General features: G+C 41.4%; 1 protein-coding gene across 1 annotated transcript in view; it reads right to left on the bottom strand.

The window, feature by feature from the left end:
• Nucleotides 1–22,531, bottom strand: part of adamts18 (ADAM metallopeptidase with thrombospondin type 1 motif, 18) — a 43,318-nt gene extending 20,787 nt beyond the window's left edge. Inside the window, exons 1-12 of the mRNA XM_030765951.1 lie at nt 22,418–22,531; nt 22,240–22,318; nt 21,432–21,751; nt 10,204–10,483; nt 9,307–9,509; nt 8,813–8,896; nt 8,332–8,491; nt 7,492–7,597; nt 6,323–6,460; nt 5,839–5,992; nt 4,606–4,701; nt 3,876–4,024 (exon numbers count right to left, since the gene is read on the bottom strand). Of these exons, the coding sequence (XP_030621811.1) occupies nt 3,876–4,024; nt 4,606–4,701; nt 5,839–5,992; nt 6,323–6,460; nt 7,492–7,597; nt 8,332–8,491; nt 8,813–8,896; nt 9,307–9,509; nt 10,204–10,483; nt 21,432–21,751; nt 22,240–22,318; nt 22,418–22,531 (1,883 nt within the window). The remainder of the gene's footprint in view (nt 1–3,875; nt 4,025–4,605; nt 4,702–5,838; nt 5,993–6,322; nt 6,461–7,491; nt 7,598–8,331; nt 8,492–8,812; nt 8,897–9,306; nt 9,510–10,203; nt 10,484–21,431; nt 21,752–22,239; nt 22,319–22,417) is intronic.
• Between the last annotated feature and the right edge of the window lie 2,116 nt (nt 22,532–24,647).

The raw sequence follows: 24,647 nt of genomic DNA on the forward strand, positions 1-24,647 counted from the left end.
TAGTAGATACCTCACGGGTATCTTTTGTTTGAGATGACTGAATTTTTTTGTTTTGTTTGATTATTTTTCTTTTCTTGTTTGTTTTTTAGATTGGACAAGCAATCAAAGGTCAACTCTGAGCTGCACCCTGTAGAAAGATGACTCAATTAAGATGTGCAACTACAGCTGACAAAGCATGGCATTACGTGTGTGTGTGTGTGTGTGTGTGTGTGTGTGTGTGTGTGTGTGTGTTAGTGTGAGAGAGAGAGAGAGAGAGAGAGAGAGAGAGAGAGAGAAAGAGTGAGAGAGAAAGAGACTTTCTATAGAATCCAGAGAATGTCTCAAGTAAAGCTCTCTGATACGTGATGCTTTTTCAGACATCAACAGTTGGAGTCAATGAAAGACCGCACTGCTCCATTAAAGCAGGTGATGTGAAGCACTTGTTTGTGCTAGGCTTTTCTCCGTGTTAAATTTCAACACCTGGTTCTCAGTCTGATCCTATTAGGGTTTAGGCATGGAGTAGCTCAAGCCCATATGTTAGAGTGCTTAATGTGAGGAAGAGAGAGAAGGGCAGAGCACGAGCACAGCTTTGCAGCCTTTCAAATGATTGTTTGTTTATTCTACAGAACAACTGTCTGACTGGAAATAATTCTCAAAACCAGATGACCAGTGAGCCTGTTACTCATTCACATCACACATATCTTTGAAAACAAACACATGCTGTTTTAGAACTGTAGATTTTGTCTTTCTGATTTATTTCCCTTTTTCTCTCTCTCTTTCGTTCTTTCTCTGTCAGCAGATTTTGTAGCACTAGTATTCCCAGGGGGGAGGTAAATCTAAGAACAACAGGGCTAGAAGCAAACTTTCCAGGGTTTGGGGGTCATCCTGTCTGTCTGGCCCTCTTAATCACCCATACTGCCCACCTCTTCACTCCGTTGTGACCACCATCGTTTCCTTTTCTCACTGTCTCTGGAGTCTAGCATCCCTTTCTAGCCCTCATAACAACTAAAAATATCATTCCTCTTTTCAGAGGATGCTATAAAAAAAAAAGACCATCGCTGAAACTACTACAAATGGAGCCAATGAAACTACCTATGCCTCACAAAACAGCACACGCTCCTTTTACTGCTTTATTTGCGTTTTCAATTATCAAGACTATATACTCATTAACAAATAAGGTTAAGTCAATGAACCCCTCTATGAAAAAATGAGAAAATAAATGCATGTAAGATCACATGATGATAAGATAATGAATGAGAACATCAGTGAGGGAATTCTCCTCTCACAGTACAAGCAATATCGAAGGCCCCTTTGGTGGGATTCCTGTGGTCCTTTCATGAGAAACCCTAAGACCCCACCAGAGCACTTTGACCTCTGGGGACTCACTCTGGCTCTGAGGGCTTGTAACATCACATCAGCCACACGTTGTCAATTAACATGATGCTCTGAGCATCATAAACCTACTTTACTAGCCAGTTATAAAACGCCAACCTGACCAACATCCATCTCTTAGTTCATACACTCGAGACCTGTGTGGGATGATTTATTTTACTGGCTCTTATATCAAAGTGATATCAGCAGAATAAGTAGCAGCTGTGCCAAGGATAACACTGGGATTTTCTTTATCAGGTCACGTGCAGTGATGAACCTTCAACGATTCCACTGGGATATTATCTCCAGGCATTAGTCAAAGATTGTTTTCACCAAAGGCCCTCACAATAACTGTAACTAGGAACTGCACCAACAAAAACAATGATTTCTTTCTGTCTGAAATACCACAAACTGAAAAATACAGAATCTCCATTCAGATGAAACCTCACCTGTGACACCTGCTGAGGTGCAGGTGCTGACAATAAGTGATGAGGGAAGATCATTTCTCTAAATTCTTGAAATTTTCTCCTTTCAACTATGGAATGAAATGTATTCTGGTGCCAGTAAAGAATAGCTTGTATGCCATCCAAAGTAAACACATGCAAATTTAGTGGTGACATTGTTAAACTGAAATGCAAGGTTGTTGGTATGGTCTTTATGTCCTTAGCACATCATAAGCATCCTGGTGAGTGTTAAGCACTGTCTAACACCATTCTTTAATTATGCACTGCTAAAATATGCATGTTGGGTCTGGTCATCCATGCTGTTAAATTTCTAAAAAAAATTACAGATGTATGAACAAATAGTTTCTGTCTCATATTTTTGTCTTATCTGTGCAGATTTGTCAAAAGAGAGGAGATCGAATCAAGGCTAATCCTTTCCTCAGAAGATCAGATTACAGCATGAAGGAGGCCACAAAAACAAGTCTGACAGATTACTAGAAACCTCATGCCTCTTTCATTGCCTTAAATCAAGATCAGCTCTTTATAGGAAAAATCAGTGAAGAACACTAAACAACATCCCATTCTGCATTTACTTTGAAAAGATCCAAGAACATGAATACATCATGAATTTGACACCTATTCTCATAGCCATCTCACAGCATATGGTAAATTTACAGTTTGTGGCAGATTTACAACGAGAATCCTCTCTGATACATCTTATATTTCATTTTCAGAGACCAAATCAAACAAACAGAATGAAAAATCAGACACTTGTCAGTCCAGATCTGAAAATATAAAGGACCCTTTAGGTTCCCTCAAAAGTTTTCAGAGGTAGTCCCCGATTATCCTAAAACAAATCCCATGATCACTGAGTTTCAACATCAGGATCTGAGCACAGTGCTAATCATGATATATAACATAAAGCTGAGCATATTTTTTTCCCTCTGTGCTCTAGGTTGAAATGCACTGGCGAACAAACTTTGTGTGTGTTAAAAAGACTCAGAGCTAGCCTGTCAGAGCTAGCTTGGGTATTTCCTCTTCCAGTAGAAATATGTTGAAATGCTTGAGACTGCCAAACACTGATGAGGACTCAATCCTCCTAGTATCCTGAAATGCAACCACCACAACTCTTTGCCATCATTTAAACAAAGGAAACACCTGGATTTAGACACACATACACAGATACACATGCACAAACACACACATACAAAGCCATGTAAGAATAAACTATGGTATGGGCATGACAGCAAACATGGATTATGGTGCCTTGATGAACTGTTGAGGTTTTTAAGGTTTTATAGTTCTTACAATACATCACATTTTTTTTACAATATTTATTGTCACTAAAGCAGCTCTGCAGAATCTCAAGAGAGGCCACCAACGAGCAATATTTAAAAGAGGGTTACTCATTCTTACAGAAACACAATATAAAGCATCACAAAGCAACTCAAAATTTTAAAAAAGAGCCCTTGCCCTCACAGCAGCAACACAAGCCTAATCTGAGATTATTCAATGCGCCAAAGGCCAATGGCAATCTGACAACACTCATACTCTCATATCATTCTCTCTAAGGTTTAGTCAGCATGGCAGCCATATGTCCAAATACAGTGTCATTCTTAATACATCCAGATAAAGCCAGCCAGTTCATCCTGTCTGTGTGTGTGTGTGTGTGTCTGTGTGTGTGTGTGTGTGTGTGTGTGTGTGTGTGTTTGACATAATCATCATGTTTGGCAGCAGAAGCTCCTCCTAAAACATTTAACTCATTGACTTGTTTACAGAAGGAAGAGCTGGGCATGATGCAAATGGAAGAGTCTAAATCTGTCCTGCTGTCTAGTCACCGACAGCAACAGAAAACAGAAACTCTCTGGCAATTAGATGACTTATGGAGGCAGAGTTTTATCATATTCACACACTTTTTCAGTTTGGTCCTGCTTTGAGCTTGTACACTGTGTTATTAAGAATGGTTAGTTTTTGAGTGCTATTCTAAAAACATGGTCCAAGGCTTATTTGAGTGTGGTCCCTGTACGCTAAGAGAGAAATCTCCCCATTTATCTGGGAATGGCTCACGGGGGTGTGTGTTACCTGGGGCTGTTACAGGAGCGCTCACGGTACATAACCCCTCCCCCACAGGTTCTGGAACAGTCCGACCACTCTGACCAGCCAGACCACTGACCGTGAACCGCCTTGGGACCGTGGTCACCAAACTTCACGCACTGACCCCGTCGACACCACTGCAACCAATCAGAGATGAGAGGGCTATGATTCTGACCAAAAAGAGAAGAAGAGACATAGAGAGAAGAAGAGGAAGGAGCGGAGAGTCTATATCTGCACTGGGATTTTTGTGCTTACTGGATTGGGAATGAGTCCAGTGCCACACCTGGAGCACAAGGCTGTGCAAAGCCAAGCTGCACACTCCAGTAAATCAGCACTTCTCCCCCTCACCCACTATCATCTTACACAGTGGAAAGACAAGGAGAGCCTCGTGCTTTTTGGAGCATTTACAAAACACAGAGTACTCCTCCAGGTGTGTGTGTGTGTGTGGGGGGGGGGGGGGGGGTGTCTGTGTGTGCGTGTGGGTATGTGTGTGTGTGTGTGTGTGTGTGTGTATGTGCGTCTGTGTGTATGTGGCAGGTAAGAGAGCGAGACTAGGAGTAGGGGTGGCAGAGGGAACAAAAGAAAGTTTGACTCTCTGAGCTTGTTCTCCTCTGTGTCCAAGTGTTGACGAATCTGGGTGGTAGTGTGTCATTCAGTCTGTATTTGGTCGTGTCTACCTTTGCGATCAGAGTAGAATATACAGAAAGTGCCTACTCACCATGTCTGGGCCACAGATGGTGCCCTCTGCAGCGGGCATGAATTTGGTCTCACATCGATGTCCAGTCCTGTGGCACCACAATGACTTACAGATGTCCTCAAGGGGTCAAAGAAACAAAAAACACAGTCAATGAAGAAGACACTCCATCTGTTCCCCTTCCATTTCTGCCACCACACCATCATTCAGTAACCATAGCAATGGCCAATCAACTCTTCAGTAAAGAAAACAGCCCTGTCAAAATTAATCATCGTGCTCCCCAAAAGAAACACGCTATTATTGTACCATTTGTTTCTTCTCACAATGCAGCAGTAGTAATAGGAGAGAAGGAGCTTTGGGAGCATTGCCACACTGGCTTCTAGCCCAATTGCATCTGGCAGATAGCAAGCAGGAAACCGAGCTCAGAAAAGCCGGTCCCACTACACAAATCTAAATCAGAGGACATGGGTTTTTACAGTGTAATAAGCACACAGTCACACAGGAGTAAAATATTATATACAGATATACATATATTTTGGTGTATGTAAACAATAATTCCTCTCGGTTAAGACGTGATCTGGTCCAGGTCTTACGAGTAGGGCTATGTTCAAAACACTATTCAGGAGAAGTAGAGGGTTTGAGAAGTGCACAAAGGCAATAAGAGTCTTTCAGTGGATTGGACCATAGTATGAGATCTAATCCTACACATGGACTCCGGGATGTCCATTTCCCAAGCCTAATCTCTTTCTCTAGGTTTGTGTCTTATTCATGGGGTATTTGCATATCAATGAATGTATGAGATGTTGAGAGTACAGAGGATGCCAATATGAGGCCCAAGTCTATTGACCGCTGGACCTTTGTGTGAGGCTTGAGAATGTGAAGTTAGGCCTAAGAGAACATGAAATAGTGACTCTATTGCAAGATGTTTGCTCTACATGCATGTGTAGCAACTGACAACAGGAGTTCAAACCACGTACAAGGTCTATTTCTCACACAATGTGCAATTCTAAGCTTTCTTTTCCCATCTAATCAGCGCTATTTGTTCTTACTTCTGAACTGTCAAACATACAGATGAATAATCTGGAATAATTAAATATTTAGGCATTCCTGTGCAAAAGTATCTCGAGTGCTTTGAGTATTTAACACAACAGTCTTAGTAAACACATACTTTGTTCCATCCAAATCCTTCAAGCCTAACTGGAGTAAGTGGAGTCATCAAGTTTGACCTATGATGAGAACAGAAATATTGATCATTACCTTCACAAAGTCCAGGTTGCAGAGTTTTGCCTTGGAGCCAAATTGCCATTTGCATTGAGTGTCAGCATCATAGAGCTGACCAGGGAGCTGCTCAGGGTATTTATACTGGCCTATTTGCTTGGGCTCATCCACCAGACATGAGGCCTGAGCTGTACTGTGAAACACACGAACACACACACATTAACACTGACATTTTAACCCAGACAGTCACACACAAACACACACACATACACATGCACACACCCACATAAACAGACACTTCCATTGCTTTTGAATTCTACAAGATGAAATACTGACCTATCAGAACATTTACGAAGGTTCAGTGTTCTGATGTCTAAATTCTTAAATGTTAGACACAGTAAATTACAAAATTTTAGTAAACATAAAATACACAAGTCCTTATAAGTGAATGAGCCTCTTCTTAATCTCAACTCATATCGTTTTTTTTTATGATTCTAAAATGTTGGGGCAGAGCAGTACTAACCCCAGAAAGCGATTGAGGTACTGACGACTGCAAGCAGACCAGGAGAAGACACCATTGTTCCCAGCCAACGTAGGAGACATGATGTTCCCCTCTGCCTTCCGACAGGGGTTTCCCTCTCCGTCATGGATCATTCCAAAACTGGGAGACGGAAAAAAGAAAGAGAGGGAGGTAAAGGGAGTTCTATAAAAAAAAAAGAGACACAGCTTTACACACTGAGACTATTAATGTATTGCTCCAGGTAAAAAACCACTCCCTGAGTCAGATGGGACTTTACCGCTATAACCTAACAGAGTTTTCATCCAATAAAATGCTATAAAAATCTTTATACTTCACTGAGTGTCATGGGTCACACGCTTCACATATAAGCCCCAAAGCCTGATTTCTGGAGACCAACTATTAACATTTATATGCTGATATAGAGAAAAAAATGACATCTGCTGATTGGCCGTGCTAGACCACTCTGTTAGGGCTGTCACGTATAAAAATTACATCTCCTCAATCCGTCAGTGATTAATGACTTTTGGCTGGGAAGTGTTTTTGGCCCAAAATACTGTCTACAATCTAAGAACACTTCCTCTTCATTTGACCAAGGTGATTAAGGCATTTTCAGTGACACATCATCTAGCATGTTATCAACATAGTCATTCTCAGGGGCACTTGACTGCAATTTGTCTTGCAAGACTGCCAACCATGAAAGACTGCTTTTAGCCATAAATTTGAAATCTCAAATGTCAAATAAAACTCCCTGTTATCTCGATGGAAACGTGTAAACACAAACAAATTCCTGTTGCCTTTGGGGCAGCATATGGTTCCACACATTTTCATGGAGAAAATGAAGTAATATCATATGCTTGTATGCTTATTGCTTCAATGTGTATCACCCAATACCCTCAAGGTAGGTTTTTAAAAGTCACATCTGATCGAAATTTGTCTGGAAACTGTACATTATACATACTACTGTATAACATGATTATATGGAGAGCATATTACTGGCAAAAAAAAAATTGTTTGTGGGGTTTGGAACAGCTGTTTCATTATAATTTAGTCAAAAACAAAACCAAACAAAAGGGGCTGATAAAAAAAAAAAAAAATCATAACCAAAGGCGAATCAAGTATTAATTAGTGAACTGATGGAAGTACATAGGTAGAGTGAATTGGTTTGAACTCACTTGTGCCCTGACTCATGGGCAATGGTGAACGCCAGGCCCAGTCCTGTGTCTTCGTTAATGGTACAGCTACGATATTTACTACACATCCCACTTATAGGGGCGAAACCTGAATTGAGAGGAGAGGGCGAGATGAAAACAAAGGCAACAGGGAGAGAAGTGAATAGAAATCTGGTGAGAGTGGAAAAGAGCTAATGAAGACCGTATCAATATATAGACTTGTTATGTGTGACATGTTTCTTTGTCAAACAGATGCCACTGCCCACCGCTCCCAAAAAAAGTGGAGAAGCAAGATACTACTTCATTCTCATTCTCTTAAAAAAAAAAAAAGAATTCCTGAACAGGGATACATGTAGACCTAAATAGTGTTTTTTTTTTTTTGTATTGTTTGTATGGTCTTCTAACAAAGACAAAACTGTGGTCAGAGTTACACATCACGCGAACCCATTCAGGCTTCCCACTTCTCTCCTGCAGCATGCATCCGGAGAAGTGAATATTTGCGGTTTGAAGCTATTGAACAGAAATCATTCCTTTTGGCTGATATCTCAGCAGAAAGTGAGGCAGCAGAGGCTGCCAGTAGACAGTGAGGTGAAGAGGAACTTTATAGTTCTTAGCCAGGTGAAGTCCCTTGCCTGAGTCTGGGGAGAGACACATCCAACACATCGTGAGCAAGGTCCTGACCCTTAGCCAAGTTTAATCTTGCCTACCTCCCAGTGACCTCTCTAATCTTGCCAGTTGCCTAATGACCTCAAAAGACATGACCCACTTCTGGTGTGTGTGTGTGTGTGTGTGTGTGTGTGTGTTTGAGTGTGTGATTGTGTGGAGCTGTGTGAAGAGCTTTACCTAGAGTGTCACAGGGCTCATTCTTCCAGGAGCAGATGTCCAGGCCCGTCAGGAGTATGGCGTGGTCGTGTCGTTTGCCGTTTTTACCGATCAGGCCTGATTGCCACTGGCAGAAACTGTTCAGGGATTGGTCAGCATGATGGTTTATTGACAGGCCCAGCTGAATGTTTAAGTCAGAGGGACAGAGGCAGAGAGAAAGAGAGAGGGTGAGAAAGAGCTAGTATTATTATGGTCAACTGTTAACACATGAGATATGTAGTACTCAGTAATCCAGGGACAGTTGAAAGATTAGACTATGTAAAATAAAGATTCGATTATTTAAAAAAGACCCTTTGGTGAAGGTTAAAGTGTTTGAAAGTTAAAGTGTATTTTGATCTTGTTGAACAGCCAGAGAATTGCTTAGTAGTGCCTGCTCCTGTTCAAGAGAGAAAGATTAAATGTTCTCTCTCTTCTCTCATTAATCTATAAATTTGTTTCTTACCGGATCTTTCTCGAGAAGGAGGAGGCTGACAACCACAACATTGATATCAGTTCCTATAGTTCCATCTTTGAAAAGGCTGGAAACCTGTTTCAAATCCCAAGTAAAAAACCTTAGAGACTATGGAGTGTTTCTAACCACAAGCATAATGTTTCATTTTGAGTTATTTTTTTTCACATTTTCAGCAACTTTAACACATTAATCATTTGAAGTCAAGGGACTTTTGTACTTAAATACATTTTTCTTCTACTCCTTTTGTTGCACATTCGTTCATGATATAAAAATATTGCTAAAAAAAGAATAAGAATACAGAAAGCATATAAAGAACATAACCTGAGTTTTGATTTGATCAGATATCAAATGCCCTACTTATATGACTAAATCTGGTTTATTATGACATTTTGTCAATCTGTGCCTGAAGGGGTTAAAATTTCTAGACTGCTCTGGTTGTAAATGCTTATCATTCCTATGAAGTGCTGTGTAACGGGCCTGCTCACCATGTTCATGACGGTGAGGACGTAGGTGGTGACATTGTCTTTGCCGTGCTTCTCCAGCATCTTCCTGTCCGCCACCACCAGAGTTTCCACATTCAGACCACCCCCCACTTTATTGGACGTAATAGGTGATCGTTTGGCTCTCCCTTGTTGCTCAAATTCATCAGGCATTAGGAAACGATCCTCAGCAGGGGGTTTGGGAGTGTCTGCAGTCAGACCAAGAGAGAGAGAGAGAGAGAGAGAGAGAGAACGAAAGAGACAGTGAGAGAGTGAGAGAGAGAGAGAGAGAGAGAGAGAGAGAGAGAGAGAGTGAGAGAGAGAGAGAGAGAGAGAGAGGGAGACAGAGAGAAAAGAGAAGGGTGTGCATTGGAAAGCAGCTCAAATGACCGTTCCTCCTTTTTCCTGGCCTGCTCCCTGATAAGAATGCCAAAGAAGCATTGAAAGAGCAGGAAACATTAACAGTCATTCATTTCACTCACTGTTTCTGAGAGTTCAGTTCCAAAAAAAGACCTAAGAATACCCCAGAGTAAAAAAGGGCCTGTCAAAGCATTCATTTTTAAGCCCATCACAAATACTCTACGCGCTGTACATCCAACAGAGCTTCTGATGCGCAATGTTATGAGCCACATTTTTCATCAGATATCAGACACCACGGCACAGTTAGTCCTGTGATAAAACACTTGACAAAGCCATTGATCATAAGATTGGTCTAGGCTTTATTTTATTTCCATTAGTTAAGCAAGCTGTAAGGAAAAACAGTCATTCTTTTTGAAGCCATTTGGAGAATAAAATCTCCAAAGGCCATGCAGTTCGCTGCACACCATTTCATCCTCAAAGTGCTTAATACTTTTTCCTTGTGTGCACTTCAAAGCAAAGTAATAAGGAAGTGCCCTTACATACATTGCTTGCGGCGTCCACAGAAGTGTTGTCTCTGTAGCTTCCGGTGCTGGTAGTCATGGTGACGGTGGTGACGGTGGTGATGATGGTGGTCCAGGTAAGGGTTGACGGGTTTGGAGCTGTCCTTTAAGGTTTTGTGCTGGTGAACTTTACGCTCGGCTGAACGTTTGTACACAACGTGTGGGTGGTGTCCGTCTGGAGCACTGAAGTTGTGTTCCGTGGCCAAGTGCTGGGGTAAAGGGGTAATGAAGTATTCCTCCTCTGACATCCTGATCAGACCTGACTAGAAAGCGCAGAGAGACATCAGCATCAGACCTGACAAGAGGATATGGAAATATATTCAAGATACGAAAACGACAAGATGACCGAAAAGCAAAAAAGACACAACATCTGTGCAGGTGAAGAAACATTAGAGTCAGATCTGACTAAACAGGACATATCCAATAAGACATGAATCCAACCAACACTATGTTCCAAAGAGAAAGAGAGTTACACTTGGAAATGACAAACATTATAAATATGGAAACTTTAACTACCATACGGTAATTAACAATGCACCAGTGGTGTTCACCTTTCAAGTCCCAGATGCGCTAAACTTGCTGACTGTGGCCCAAGGGAATGTTACTAATCATGTTCCCTAGGGGAAGATTTCCTGGCCTAGGTCACTCTACCCCTCTCTGCTTGATGTTAGTCAGTCAGTCAATCAGTCAATCAGCTACATTGCTAGATGTAGCGTTGTGTGAATAGCATTCTTGTCCCAAGTGTTTTATGTCACTCAGCGATGTCACATCGTAACTGTGTGTATAAAACACATGTACTGCCCTCAGATGTACTTCCTTGATGGCGCACATGTAAGGGAGATCAAAGTCAATTTGACATTCAGAATTAGTCCAAAAAGCAAAGGAAAAATTTTTCAAAGACATTTGAAATCATTTTGGATTAGAGGAATGAATTCTGAGCAGATCTGAACAACAGTGAGAGGAATATGCTAGGCTATGGTCATCTGGATCAGTGTGCAGAGGGACAGTGAGTAGTGCAGGGTGGGGGAAGTGACCATCAAGGCTATTAGAGCAATCTAGGACCACACACTTTCTGACGCAGTTCTGGTTTCCTGACTGCAGAGTTTTGGTAGGTTCTCAACCCCTCAGGCTATGACACAAGCAATAACATAAAAATAAACAGCTGTGCAAGAATGCCAAATAGTTGTATTGCCAAGGCAACAGTTGTCATTCCACAATAAATAAATGATAATGTGCTGGAGATGTGGAGAAGCCTCAAGCACCTAAAGGTGTTCTCAGGAGCTTCCCTAACCTCAGATGTTTCAGACATGGGAGGACTGTAGATTCAGATGAAGCGACACCTTTCAGCGCCTTATTTTCCAATGACGATTAGAATGGCTTCTAGCCAAGCTTTACATGCGAGGCTTGCGTCAGTGCTGCAAGGAAAGCTTCCTTCTCTTTCAAAGCCTTTTCAAGCATGTCTCCACAGCTGAGCTCAGCCTTAGTCTGCTCTCTAATTAAGCTGAACTGCCTGGGCAGGATTCCCCTGTATGCTGCGCACACCAGTGAAAAGGGAGAGGGGGGTGGAGGAGTAAACTTGAAACAGCCTTTCAGAAGAACTCAGTAAATACACATTGAGGCTGTCAATTATCAGCGTTGAAGAGAGAGGGTATAGGTCTGTTATCAGGGATTGGTTTGATTGGTGAGGAGAGAACAGAGTTGTAGTTGTGTCTGCTTTCACTCGCGGTGGTTGAAAAGGGCATTCTTGTTCAAAAACGGCCTCCTGAGAAAATTTTCTTTCTCTATCCGTGAGAATTCAAACCCCCAGTGCTGTCAGGAGCAGCAGGCAAGGCCATTCCTCACACCTGTGTAAGTCTGTGTGTGTGTGTGTGTGTGTGCGTATGTGCGTGTGTGCGTGCGCGTGCGCGTGCATGTTTCAGTGTGTTCTTTTCAAAAGGAAGAAGGAAGGGTCTGCCGTCAAAAGTATTTGCTGTTGAAAAAGTTGATCCAAAGTCACCATAGAATCCACTGACATTCACAGCTACCTGAAGGCAAACAGCCTCTTACGTGTCACTTTCTAATCTCGCCATAACATTTTTTAATGACATAAACTGCTTATAAACATTATTTTTATTACCAGCCACTCATTGTTTGTTGATCTATTTTCCAACCAGTCTATTCTAAGCAACATATAGGAAATACAGTCAAATAAAGTCTCTTGTATTTCAAGATCTCCCTTGACTGTAGTTGATGTACCATTTTTTTCAACCCCATCTTAAGGACACTGCACTGGCAATAGTTCTGAACCATATACGTTAGAGTACAACGTGTGTCAATATGATTCATTTAATGTGAACCCATTCGGTTTCCTTTCTACACTTCAACTCACAAAACACATACAATGTATATGCCTTTCGGTTCACTCTTACACTCTAGTGCACATGTTTATGGAGATATAAACCCTACATACAACAAAGGTACTGATTGGTTTATTGCTCTCTCAGGTGTGTCAAAGGTAAGCTTAAGATAAATAACACCTGTCAGAAGTTTCAAAGATGAACTGAAGATAAATACTACTTCTTTTATTGATTCACTGATTTTTAAACTGCTTTCATACATCACATTTGCAAACACACCCCTCCTTTCCCATAAAACATGCATATGCCAGCGTACCAGCTAACATTAAGTTAACAACACTGACCGCAGTCAATGACTCCTGACAGTCTTGGCTCTGCTAAGAGGAAAGTAAGTGAACATTTATGTTCACCTGAGAGGCATGTCGTGTTACCACAGCCATCATCCACAGCCCTGTAAGATCTGTTCTTCTTGCCAGGCTCTCAGAGCCAGACAGAGAGAGTGATAAATACACGTCTGAGTAAAAGAGCTAGTGTATTGGTCTGCAGTTTATATAGGTTATTATATTGGATTAGCTGGTCTGGATTTAGTTTATATGTGTCCTTGTGCCATAGTGAAGACCTAATAATGGCCAGATTCGCATTTCATTGATTCACAACTGTACAGTAGTGGTACACGATTCAGACACAACACTGGCAAGCAAAGGGAAGCAATTTTTCCAGCTATCCTCATAGAGACATGACTCCACATGCTTTACTGCAGGACTCCAGAATAGCTGCCACAGGTATAAATGAACAAAATCTCATTTTTCACTCTGGAACCTGAGCACTAATCATTCAAAGCAGAATGGTATCCAAATGTAGGTCCTTAAAAAAGCCTTGCAAGGTCTTTAGAGACACCATGACATTTTTGAAACTGTGTCATTCTGAACATTAAAAATTCAGTTAAGCAGCAAAGCACAGGGGTCCATGCTGATTGGCTTGGGTATCACTCTTGTCCTCTCTGTCCTCTCGCCAATGCCCGTATAGCCATCTCTGTTAGGGCCATGGTCCCCTATACCACTGAGCCTCAAACATTCCATCTGGCTATGGAATGCTGTTTAATCTTGCCTTGCCCACTCCTGCAAATCCTGGCAGAATAGCGGTGCATTCAATCATTCATTTAACCCCCCTCTGCTCTCCCAATCCACCTCCCTGCTCCTCTGATCCTCATTTCCCCCTCCCCAGCAGGCAGGTGGCAAAGTAAACATGTAAGGCTCAGAGCGGCAGGGCAACTCCTGCTAAAAGAGCATGTTGTGAAAACAGTGGCTTCATATGGCAGTCTGCCACCATAGCCTGAGGCATCTGCTCCCATCACCCGGTACAGGGCAACTGGGTCACTGGACCCTATCAGTCCTGCCCATCTCAACCTTGAACACAATCGAAAGACCACAGAACTTCTTAGTGTTCTTGTCAAAACCCAACACCACATTCATTGCTGATAAACCTCAGCTGTGACTGTAATAGGTGCTAATGGTCCTGGTTAGGTTCAAATGGCAAATTCTAATGATCACTGGCTTCTAGTTTTCAAAGAAGTTGTAATTCAGTAATAAATCCAAAAGGATCAGAAGTTTGGCCTAGACTTAATCCTGAAGTTTCACACTGTGTCCCTGTCTACTCTTCTATGACCTGGTGCACTCAGTCTTCTTGCATGAGCATGCAGCCATCATTACTCTCCTTCCTTATCCATATGCTCATGGTTACCCCAGACAACAGGGCTACACAGACAAGCATATGATATGATGGCATCACATTAGCTAAAAACCCTGCCAGCCTGCCAATGCATGTAAAATTATATGAGCACGCACACACACACACACACACACACACACACATACACACACCCATGAAAGACAGTGGAACAGAACCACACTATATGTTAAAATTCATTCCACTGCCTCATAGGTCACAAGTAATCTTTTTAATTAACCCTGACATATATGTGTACACTGTGTGTGTGTGTGTGTGTGTCTGTGTGTGTGTGTGTTTGTGTCAGTTAGCTGTTTCAAGAGGGTTTTTTTTCCCCCATGCTGATTCAAGCTCCACAAACACACACAATGTAGGTTAATAAGATGGTGTGACCATGTGCAAATACACCAACAGAGTGACAGTACATCATTTTCTCTCATTCAAATAAAAGGGGCAACTTTTTTTTTTTTTGATGAGAGCCATAATGTTTTCCCCTGTTATTAGTGTCATGAAATGATATAAATAAATCCTGAACAACCAACAAACATTCTATGACAGAGTACTTGTTTACAACAAATTGTGCTAACATCAAATAATATTACAACCCAATGCATTCCTAAAAATGGCAACATTCTCCTCTTCTTTGTGGAACCTTCTGTGTTATTTTTCCTCATTTGAAATCCAACCAATAACCACATTAACTGAAACACACATTAAAAGTACTAATGAATGAGGAAAAAAAGTCTCCCAGACATGCTGCATATTTCAATACAAAAGTTTTAAAGCCAATGAAAGTACAAGAGTATAGAGCGGTCAGGCTTCCATCTTCAAAAAAATAAAATAAATAAATAAATAAAATAAACCCCTGAGATCCAGTTGATAACTTCCTGTGGTGACTTTAACCAACATCTTGAAAGAACAGATACCCAAAGTCAACCACACACAATTATCACACATGTATTTCATTTGTCTCAGAGACATACCAAACTTTACTGTCAAATATCTAACAACATCTCGCAGCAGTTAGCAGATGGAGGTGCTTCAGCTTGATAATGGGAGGAAATCGATTCCATGTGCAGCTAAGTGGCCCTTTTTTCAGAGTGTCTGTGGGGAGGCTGAGAAACGCCGGCCAACAAAATGAGAAAAGACTGAGAGGAGCCCAGGCTCAAACAAACATTAGCCTACTTCTCAGAACTCTGCAGGTAGGCTTCCTAACACAATAAGTATTTATGCATTTGATGCAGCCAATTAGTAGAAAGATCTGTCAACATAGGGTGTTATCTTAAATCCTTTCATCCTAAAGTCATCATAATCATGTTTTTTTTTTCATCCTCAGCAGGAGTATCAACATTAGACTGCTGCCTTCATTTGAATTACAATTCAAACTAGGAAAACACTTGTGAGTTTGTCACTATACTGAGTGTATCAACAACTAGTAAGGCAGTCAGTAACCTTCAGGATCAAAATCAAGATGAAAATGTTTTCCGTACATATCAGTGTGAAAATCAAAGGACTTCTTAAGGCATATGGTGGGGGGGGCAGAGAGACATAAACATAGAGAAAAGGTAGACTTTAATTTTCAGTCTTATCTTGTGGTCTGCAGGGAAAGCCTGGTTTCACATTGATATGGCAGAGCCCTAGTTAAAATACACTTGTAAGAGTTCTGTAGATTAAAGGGCAGTGTCCTCCTGCTACCATTTCATTTTTGCAGCAAACACTGCAAAGATCACAGAGGGTTTTTTTTTCCCCTATATCCAGTGCCCTGGATAAGATGACACGAATAGTTGGAGACTTTACTTTTCCAGCGGAATATCTGAGATGTTGGGAATTAGCTAATAAACCACAGATCTCTGAGATCTTTCCTTTGGGAGTCTTCAGCATGAATGCCATTTTTTTCATGTGGTTCCTTATAGCCTGTCTGTGACTACAAAAAAATTACTAATTTCAACCAAGCATAACCTGAGTACAAGTACGGAGGGGGAAAAAAATATTGTCTGTCTCTTTGAATTTGTGAAAGAAAGAGGAAAAAATGTAATTAGGATGCCTTTGTGTAAACTGTCACTGCTTTTAAGGATTCCAAGCATGATATTATATTCTAAATTAGTAAGTGCTTACATGCTGTTAAAAGCTGAGAGAGAGCTGTGAGAAACCCAAAGCTACTTATTATGGAACTTTAAAACACATCTGCATTCCAGCACAACGCTGCTACATCTGACCACAGTGTCGACTCAGCCGCTACGGCAGACAGTGTCTGCAAGCAACAGAAGTTCTGCTGAGCATCTTACGAGCTATGAGAAATGCCAAAGACATAGTGTTCACCAGACTGACTTATTTTATCTACTGAATTTTTATTCAGTCAATGCTGATGACACTAATAAATTGGATGTTATCTGACTACTATTTTCTGGTATTGATTATGCTTGCACACTTTGGCCATCACCTTGTTGAAGGTTTGTCAGCTATGACCATGCTCTGGAACTTCTTTGTACACCCCTCAGTTACAGGCACGTTACTTTTACCTGATAAGCTCTGATAACCATGAATCTATTATCAACCCAAAACCTGGGCATAAGCCTGCTGACAGAACAATATTTCGATTTGTGGTAAATAAGTGACATGGAGAGTTAATACTTTACTGACTGATCATCAATGAAGTAAGCCAGCAACAAAGCTCTCATTCAAATCATCTCTATGTTATGATGACTGTGTCCTTGCAACGATATCGTTTCTTTTTCCAAAGGTTTGACGTGTCACCCTAGGTACATCTAGCTGCGTCACAAATTCTCTTTTAAAAACATGGTCACCTACTGACTTTTCACACTTTGGCAAACCGACGCAGAGGTGGGCCTGGAATTGCCACTGCTAATGATGTTATATTGCCTTTTATCAGTGAAATCTGATGGGAACAGTTTCCATCTCTTTCCTGCGGGTATGAATGGGTGGAAACAGCTCTTCGCACAAATTAGCAGCTCACGTAGAGGTGAGGACAACTCCCCAGGCAACACAGCTAGGAAGTATTCTGTTTTCAGTTTAGATATTCTTTAAAATCCTGGAATACAACGCATATTTAGAGACTAGAGAAGGAGAGATTAAGGTAAATGTCAGGACATCTGTGGCTAACCATCCTGACTGAACTGAAATACTGAACTGAAACTCCTTTATGCCAGGATGTCAAAACTTGATTAAGATTAAGAGCACAACAAAAACCTAAAAATCCGCAACGAATGCAATCACGTAACATTAAAGTGCTGATTAACAGATTAAGAACATGTGCATGCCTTTAGAGTCTCAATAAATGTTTGTCATAGGCAGAGCTGTGTCATCTAACCTCTCACCTTTAAACAAGCCTCACACTCATAATTACATTTCATTAAAGGAATACTGCTCTAAAGAAACTACTATACCATTTCTGTACCAGTTATGAAATGAGTTATCAACCCAATAATATGTATATTTTCTAAGCAGTGATGAGACAGCTCCTTCACTGCTGCCCATTACTCTTGTAAGACTGTGAGAGGTAATACAAAGGCAATGACATGAACAGAGTGGAGTGCTCCATGGCTGCCTCTTTTTCTCTGGCATCTCCCAACACCCACTACATCAATGTCACCACACAGACCACCAGGGAATGGCCCCTGGCAACTCCCACAGTGCTAACATGGCATAGTGCCCCATGAGTTATGAGAGGGGCAAGAGGAACATTTGTAACTACAAAGGAAGTCCTGCACATATTCAGTCTTGTTTCAATTTGTCTGTCTACACTCTCCTAAAAGGAGACAGGAACAAATGCCCCTTCCACCACCTGAGAATCCCTCATGTGTCGTCTACTTTCCCTCAGCGTACAGAGCTAAAGAGCCCTGGGGGAGGTGTAGGCCAGTGAAGGACCGCGGTTTAAGGTTTTCCCTGCAGGTGGTCATGAGTGAGACCTAAAGAGGCTCTCACTCTCCTTAAGTGAGCGATGTGGTTTGTAGAGGGAAAAGAATGGGCCATATGATAGGCACATCACAGAGAAAAAAACACTCATATTTTTTTCTTCATTTGCATGTCCAAATCTAAGTGTGATTTGGAAAGCACACTAAGAGCTCATGTTCAGAGCAGTTGGTTATTAAGATGAATAAACATGATTTACCTTTTTTGCCCCCGGTCATGAATAACTGAGCTTTTTACACATACTTAACTTCACACTGAAATGTGTTAAATTGTGACACTGCCTCTGCTCCAAGACGGTTTGAATTAGCATCACAACTGCCCCTGAGTGGAATCACACACGTTGACGCGTCAGCATCCACCATTAGCCTCCATCCTGAATAAACACAGCTGAAGAACCACAGGGGTAACTCTCACCTCTATCCGTACTTCACACAGTCCATCTAGCACTGGCAAGGGCGCTATGGACCGTGGGTCCTCTCCTTGCCCATCTTAAACAGATTCTGAGACCCAAACAACCACACGCTCTCCAGGACAGAATATGGGTGTGGAAACCACATGTTCCCTGCCATTCTCAGCAATACTCTCAAAGCTGTATTGCTTGGATGATGAAGCCTATGTGCTTGCTTGGTCCTGTTTAATGTGTTCTTTATTGAGTTACAAGTAAATAAGGATTAAAATTAGGGCCATTAAAATCATATCAAAGGATATCTAAAACATTTCAGCCCTAACAGCTGGTTGAAACTTGAGATTGTCAACAAAACTAGAAAGAAAAGTTTATATTTCTGCTGGCATGCAGCTGTTTCATAGTGGCTATGATTATATCTCCTGGTAGAACATTACTTTCCCAGGGAGAATTTAACGCCGTGATCAACAGGAGAATTGAGGACTAGTGTAGATATACAAACTTTTAAATGATACTAGACATCATACTGATATGATAAAAGCTTGAAGTGCCCATGAACTTCAAGTGCTTTGGTCATACTAGAACCAGGCATGTAAGATCTAAAAATCAACTTCTTTTCTTTGGTCACTCAAATGGTGACTCAGTCAGTGAAGGTAAGGTTATAGCTTTGAGGCAAGAGAACTCAAACATAGCATAAAGGTCTTGGGAAAGGTCATATTTGAGTTCAGCATGACTGGACACACTTGAATCCACTCAAGGGTTATTCGAATGAATTAACAGTCCAACAAAGCCCAAAAAGTCTATGTAACACCAAAAGACCAATAGGGTAATTAATGACATGGAAGAGACTTAAATGAAAGCCCCACAAAGATTCATCCAGGTCTTTTATTGGTAGACTGGAACAATCCTTAAATGACTTGGTGGCCTAGCCTGTTCTAACATGCACAGAGGGCAGGACAGGCTCACTCAAAGGGGAGGCGGACTTGAACCTGTCACCCAGCAAATGGAAGGGCAGCCTAGGGAGGATCCGAAAGCTCTGATTTATCTCTCTTTGGGTTGGGACAGCAGCTCTAAACTTGCACCACACAGAAACACACCAGTTTGACCCTTTGTAGGTTTACCCACAGTTATCCCTGGACAGGAAAGACTACAACAGTTACAATCCTCTTCATCTCCAGTTTTCAACCTCAAATAGTTTATTCTGGAGTTAAAGAGGAACACATTCTTAATTTCGATAGCATTCTTTCAGATGAGGGTCACACAACAAATTTCAAACAAGCAATATCACCAGCTGAAGAGTTTGCAGTAGACAGTAATTAAAAACTCAGATTTAAATGATATGGGATTTAGAGAGCAAATCCCCCTCATTCCTGATTTAAAGGCTGAGTCTGCCTGTTCTTGATTTAACATCCGAATCCCCTTCCATCTGGTTTCCTATGCCACCACTGAACGGGAGTTAAGACAACCAGAGGAGGTAAACATGGCTCTCCCTCTGGTTGAGTTCTTCTGTAATTCAAAACGAAGGAGGACCAATGCCAGCATGAGAGACCGTGGAAGTTCCATAATCCACAGAGAAGCAAGGCGTCTACTTCAGAATTAACATTCTCCCAGCACAAAACCTCTCTAACCCCTAACAGGCTGCCAGTTATCCACAGCCTACCAAGGCACAAGGGGCTGCTGCGGATCAAGGGGGATGAATGGGTCCTCATTTGTACTTAATCCAAAGCTCTTCGTCGACGGGAGATGACATGGGGCAAGGGTGGGTGTGTGTGTGGGGGGGGGGGGGGGGCTAAACTCCTCTCGATAACGAAAGGGACAGGAAAGAGAGCGAGGGAGGGAGAGAGAGACAGAGATGGAGACAGAGAGAGCTCTAACAGAAGTTCATTTCAAGAGAGAGATCCCTTTTTTGTACTACATTTTTGCAGGACCACATGGATTACATTTGCTTTACTGTTTTCATTTCTATCTGAGATATAAAACCATGTGTCGAGTCAAGAGACCGCAGAGTGAATTGCCCATAGCTTTCAAGTCAAAGAGGAGAGAACCAGGGAAACAAAAGGAGTAGAGGGGGGCACATCAAAGAGTCTTTCTAGTCTATTCAAATGCAATTGCTCCCAAATCACATTGTGTTGTTGCACAGTTTTAAAAGAATGGGTCACTGCTGTTTTATTGTGGAGAAGCTACCACTAATGAAAGGGACAATACAAAGATTAGCACTGCCAGCCAAGCGGCTGAAACTTCACTCTGGGTTTAATTGCACTGAACAAGGGAAATGGGGAAACAGGGCAAACATAGGACAAAAGAGGTTGTTTGCAGAACTCAAGGTATGGCTTTATTGCAGTGCAGCGTCCGGGGTGGGACAAGTGATCCTCAGTCCTAGAGAGGAAAGTGAAGGACTAAGATCCTGAAAAACGTAACAGAACTTACTCCTCTAAGACCTCTCTCTCTCTCTCTCTCTCTCTATCTATCTCACACACACACACACAGATACACACACACACACACACACACACACACACAAACACACACACACAACCTTTATCCTCTTTAATTCCTATTCTTTCTCTTGTGTCTGTGGTTGTTCATGTTCTTCTTGACAAATTTCATTTTCACAATTTTTTGAATGCCATGTATTTCTTACATTGATCTCACTGTTTGCAGACTGTTGTGACTGTCTACAATGTAGAAAATATTGTACATATGTGTAACGCTTAGAAGTTTAAATCCAGTAGTTCTAGTGACAGTCAAACTGCCGCTAGACATTAGCCCACGAATGGACTTGGCAGTGTTACACTGAGAGTACGATGAGTCACTTACCAGGCCAGTGCAGGTGGATATGGCAGCTGATGATGCTGACTGGTTTCGAATGGTACCCTGATAAAAGCAGTTGTGGATGACAGGGTCAGCTGTAGTCGTGACGATGCCCTCTGTGTTCAGTGTCTGTACCATGAATCCATCCGCCACTACCCGGGCAGGCTGTAGGTCCAGGTGCAAATCCTTACCAAAAGCCGAGATATGGTAATATATGGGACCACCCATTGCTGAAAGGGACCTCCGGCTACGAATACTCCGTGACACATCATGGGAGATGTACCTTCCATGTGAATCAACTTCCACTGGCGTCACAAACACATAATCTGTATGGGGCAATTATAAGGTATATCATAAATACTACATATTTCACATAGATTTAGAAACCTGTATTAAGCCAAACGAAAGAAAAAGAATGTACATGTGATGGGACGATGAAGATTTAAAGCCAGTGCATCATATCTTCCCTTGCCCCTACCAGTGCATTAGAAAATACTAAATATCAGTGCTTTGCTTCTGACGTGCCGCAGGAAATCCTTCTCTCAAAAGGGAACGCGCGTGGCTACCTTTCCTGCCGGTGCGTAAATGTGAGACCGCGCAATTCATATCTTGAACTTTTTACTTAGCCGCTTGATTCATTTAAGTGATAAAAGTTCAAGGCAAGCTCCTCAACAGAACGAGATAAAAGAATTGCAATATAGCATATTAATGCTTAACTTTTCCTGACCAGACTAACAAAAAAGTATTGGATATTCATTATATATTTAAATAGAATGACAATGAACTTTCATATCAAGTGAAATAATGCACTAACCATGATTCAGTCCGCTGATGTCACCGGTAAACGTAGCTGAGACGGATGTAATAGAATGGGAGCAGCATATCTGCAGCATCTGTAAAGCATACCGATTAACAAATTAAATCAGCGCTATATTCACGGGAACATATATACACGCATTACCTAACAAATAATTTAAATAAATGTCACCTGCCTTCATAAAATTCCCAAACCACATAGTTGACAGCAACTTCACTGATGTGCAACTAACAAGTGGCATTGGCAAAGTCCATATCAATAGGAAAATGCAATCCATGTTGACATGCATGCGCCTCCTCTTGTTACCTCTTCAAAAAGCGGAGCAATAATCCGAGGCAGTGAACAATACAATTGTCAGACATTGCTAATTGTTTAATTGCCTGTTCCTCCAGACCTCATGTTAAATCCACTGGTTCCATTTTGTGTTGCGTTTGCAAATGTAAAGCGCTCCCCGGCGACTTGCTGAGACAGGTAGCTCTCTGTGTACACACTGAAGTGCTGACTATGCGCACTTAATGCTGAGCAGCGACAGTCAGCTCGTGCAGACACGATTCGGCAGCCGGTGGCAGTGGTAGAGCGAGGGAGGAGGGCGGTGGAGCCCGTGGTGGTGGTGGTGGTGGTGGTGGCAGTGAGATGAGGCGGAGGTGAGGAGGGGGGGGGCACCTCGACCAATCAGTGCGGAGCATCTTAGGGCTCTGTGGATCAGGTCGTTGGGTTGTGTGAGATTTCTCTGAGCTAAAATATTAGGAATCCCATGAGACATTAATTTTTTTTAGTCGGACTGCAACTCGCAAAAATCATCAAGTACATAATTCAGAGAATTCAGTGAACTGCAAATGTGCAGCTAATTTAAAAGTGCTGCTTCGCACCATGAAGCAAGATTCTGTACACAAATTGTGCAGAGGATATTCACCTTTTTTTCCTTAGTATTATTATCATCAGCATATATTAATGCCTAACCAAATACGTGAATCCAACTAAGCTCAGTTTAGTTGTGAATACAAGGGCTGAAATAATCATTTAAACTAAGATATTAATTGAGAAATTAATCAAAGTTGAGAAAAAATTTAGCTTGAATTTGAAAACTTTTTAAGGAAAAAGTCTGAGCTATTTATAAGGGATATAGTTCTATCATCATTTTTAACAAGTCATCAAAATGCAAATAATCTTATAGAATGGATCTGTAAATGATGAAGAACCCCACTCTTATTCATCAGACATAGAATAACAAACTGGTGTTAGCAAAAAAATAATTTTTTCTGCTCTTTCAAAACCTTCACTCTTTGGCCCATATAGTTTCAACAATGTCCCAGTAAGACCCCCCCCCTGACCTCCCACCATGATTGTGTTGTGATGGACCGGACAGAAAACAGCTGTTAGTGACCTAAGCTTGGCTCCACATGGTCTCTGAGTGAGAAGGAACCTCTCCCATATGAATGTCCCTCCTCATGCCAAGATTATTTGTTTGTTTGTAGCGGCTCATAATGGTTTAAAATATTTCCTTAGGAAATGTATTTATATATTTGTTTGTTTCAGTTTAACAAAAAGTCATGGCCAAGTACAGCACATCTTCAGTCACACTCATTATTTGATAAACTATAAGTGACAGCTCTTTATGAATGGGGTCCTCATATGATCCCAATTGTACCATTGCAATATATTCAGTATGAACTACATATAAATGAAAGAAAAATCCAATTGTCAGATGTCAGACTACATTTAACCAGGTCCTACACAGCCTGTCATGCCCCCTAGGAGTTGATTCGTAGCTGGGCACTGAATATTGGATTTTGTGGGGTTATTTGGCATATGTTGCTTGTTTACCAGTTTTCCCCTTTCTTTCAGTCTTGAACCAAACCCTGACTGGGTTGAGTAAAGTGGGCACAGATGTTTTAATGGGGAACAACACTAAACACTATACTACAATGCACTGACATAAGAGTTCACATACAATGCACTAAACTAAGCGTCAAAAAAAAAAAAAAAAAAATACAGGAGTCAAGAAGTTCATCCAAGTTCTCTGCTTACCGAAACTTGTCAAGTAATTTGGCTGTTTTTGTAAGAGAATTCACAGCTTGCAAAGACAGTTCTGGTAAAGACTCTTATACCGATCCGTTATCTAATAAAATACAGAACAAGCATCTCAAAACCACGAAATATGTCAATGAACCTATGTCATCATCATCATTACTGTCTGAGTTAGTGGAGGAGCTTTCAATGGCAATGTGCTATGCCATTGCATTTAAGCCAGATTCATTTCTTGGCATTACAGCAAAGATCTTAGAACTGAATCTTGCATTTTGCCCAAATAATCCAATAATGGGGTGAGGTCATCACAGGGAGTTTTCCCTCATTGTTTCTGAGCAGTACTTTCCTCGGTCTCACGTGGCTTGGCTTTTGTTTTT

This window comes from Chanos chanos, chromosome 2 (assembly GCF_902362185.1).
Source record: "Chanos chanos chromosome 2, fChaCha1.1, whole genome shotgun sequence".
Classification (NCBI taxonomy): domain Eukaryota; kingdom Metazoa; phylum Chordata; class Actinopteri; order Gonorynchiformes; family Chanidae; genus Chanos; species Chanos chanos.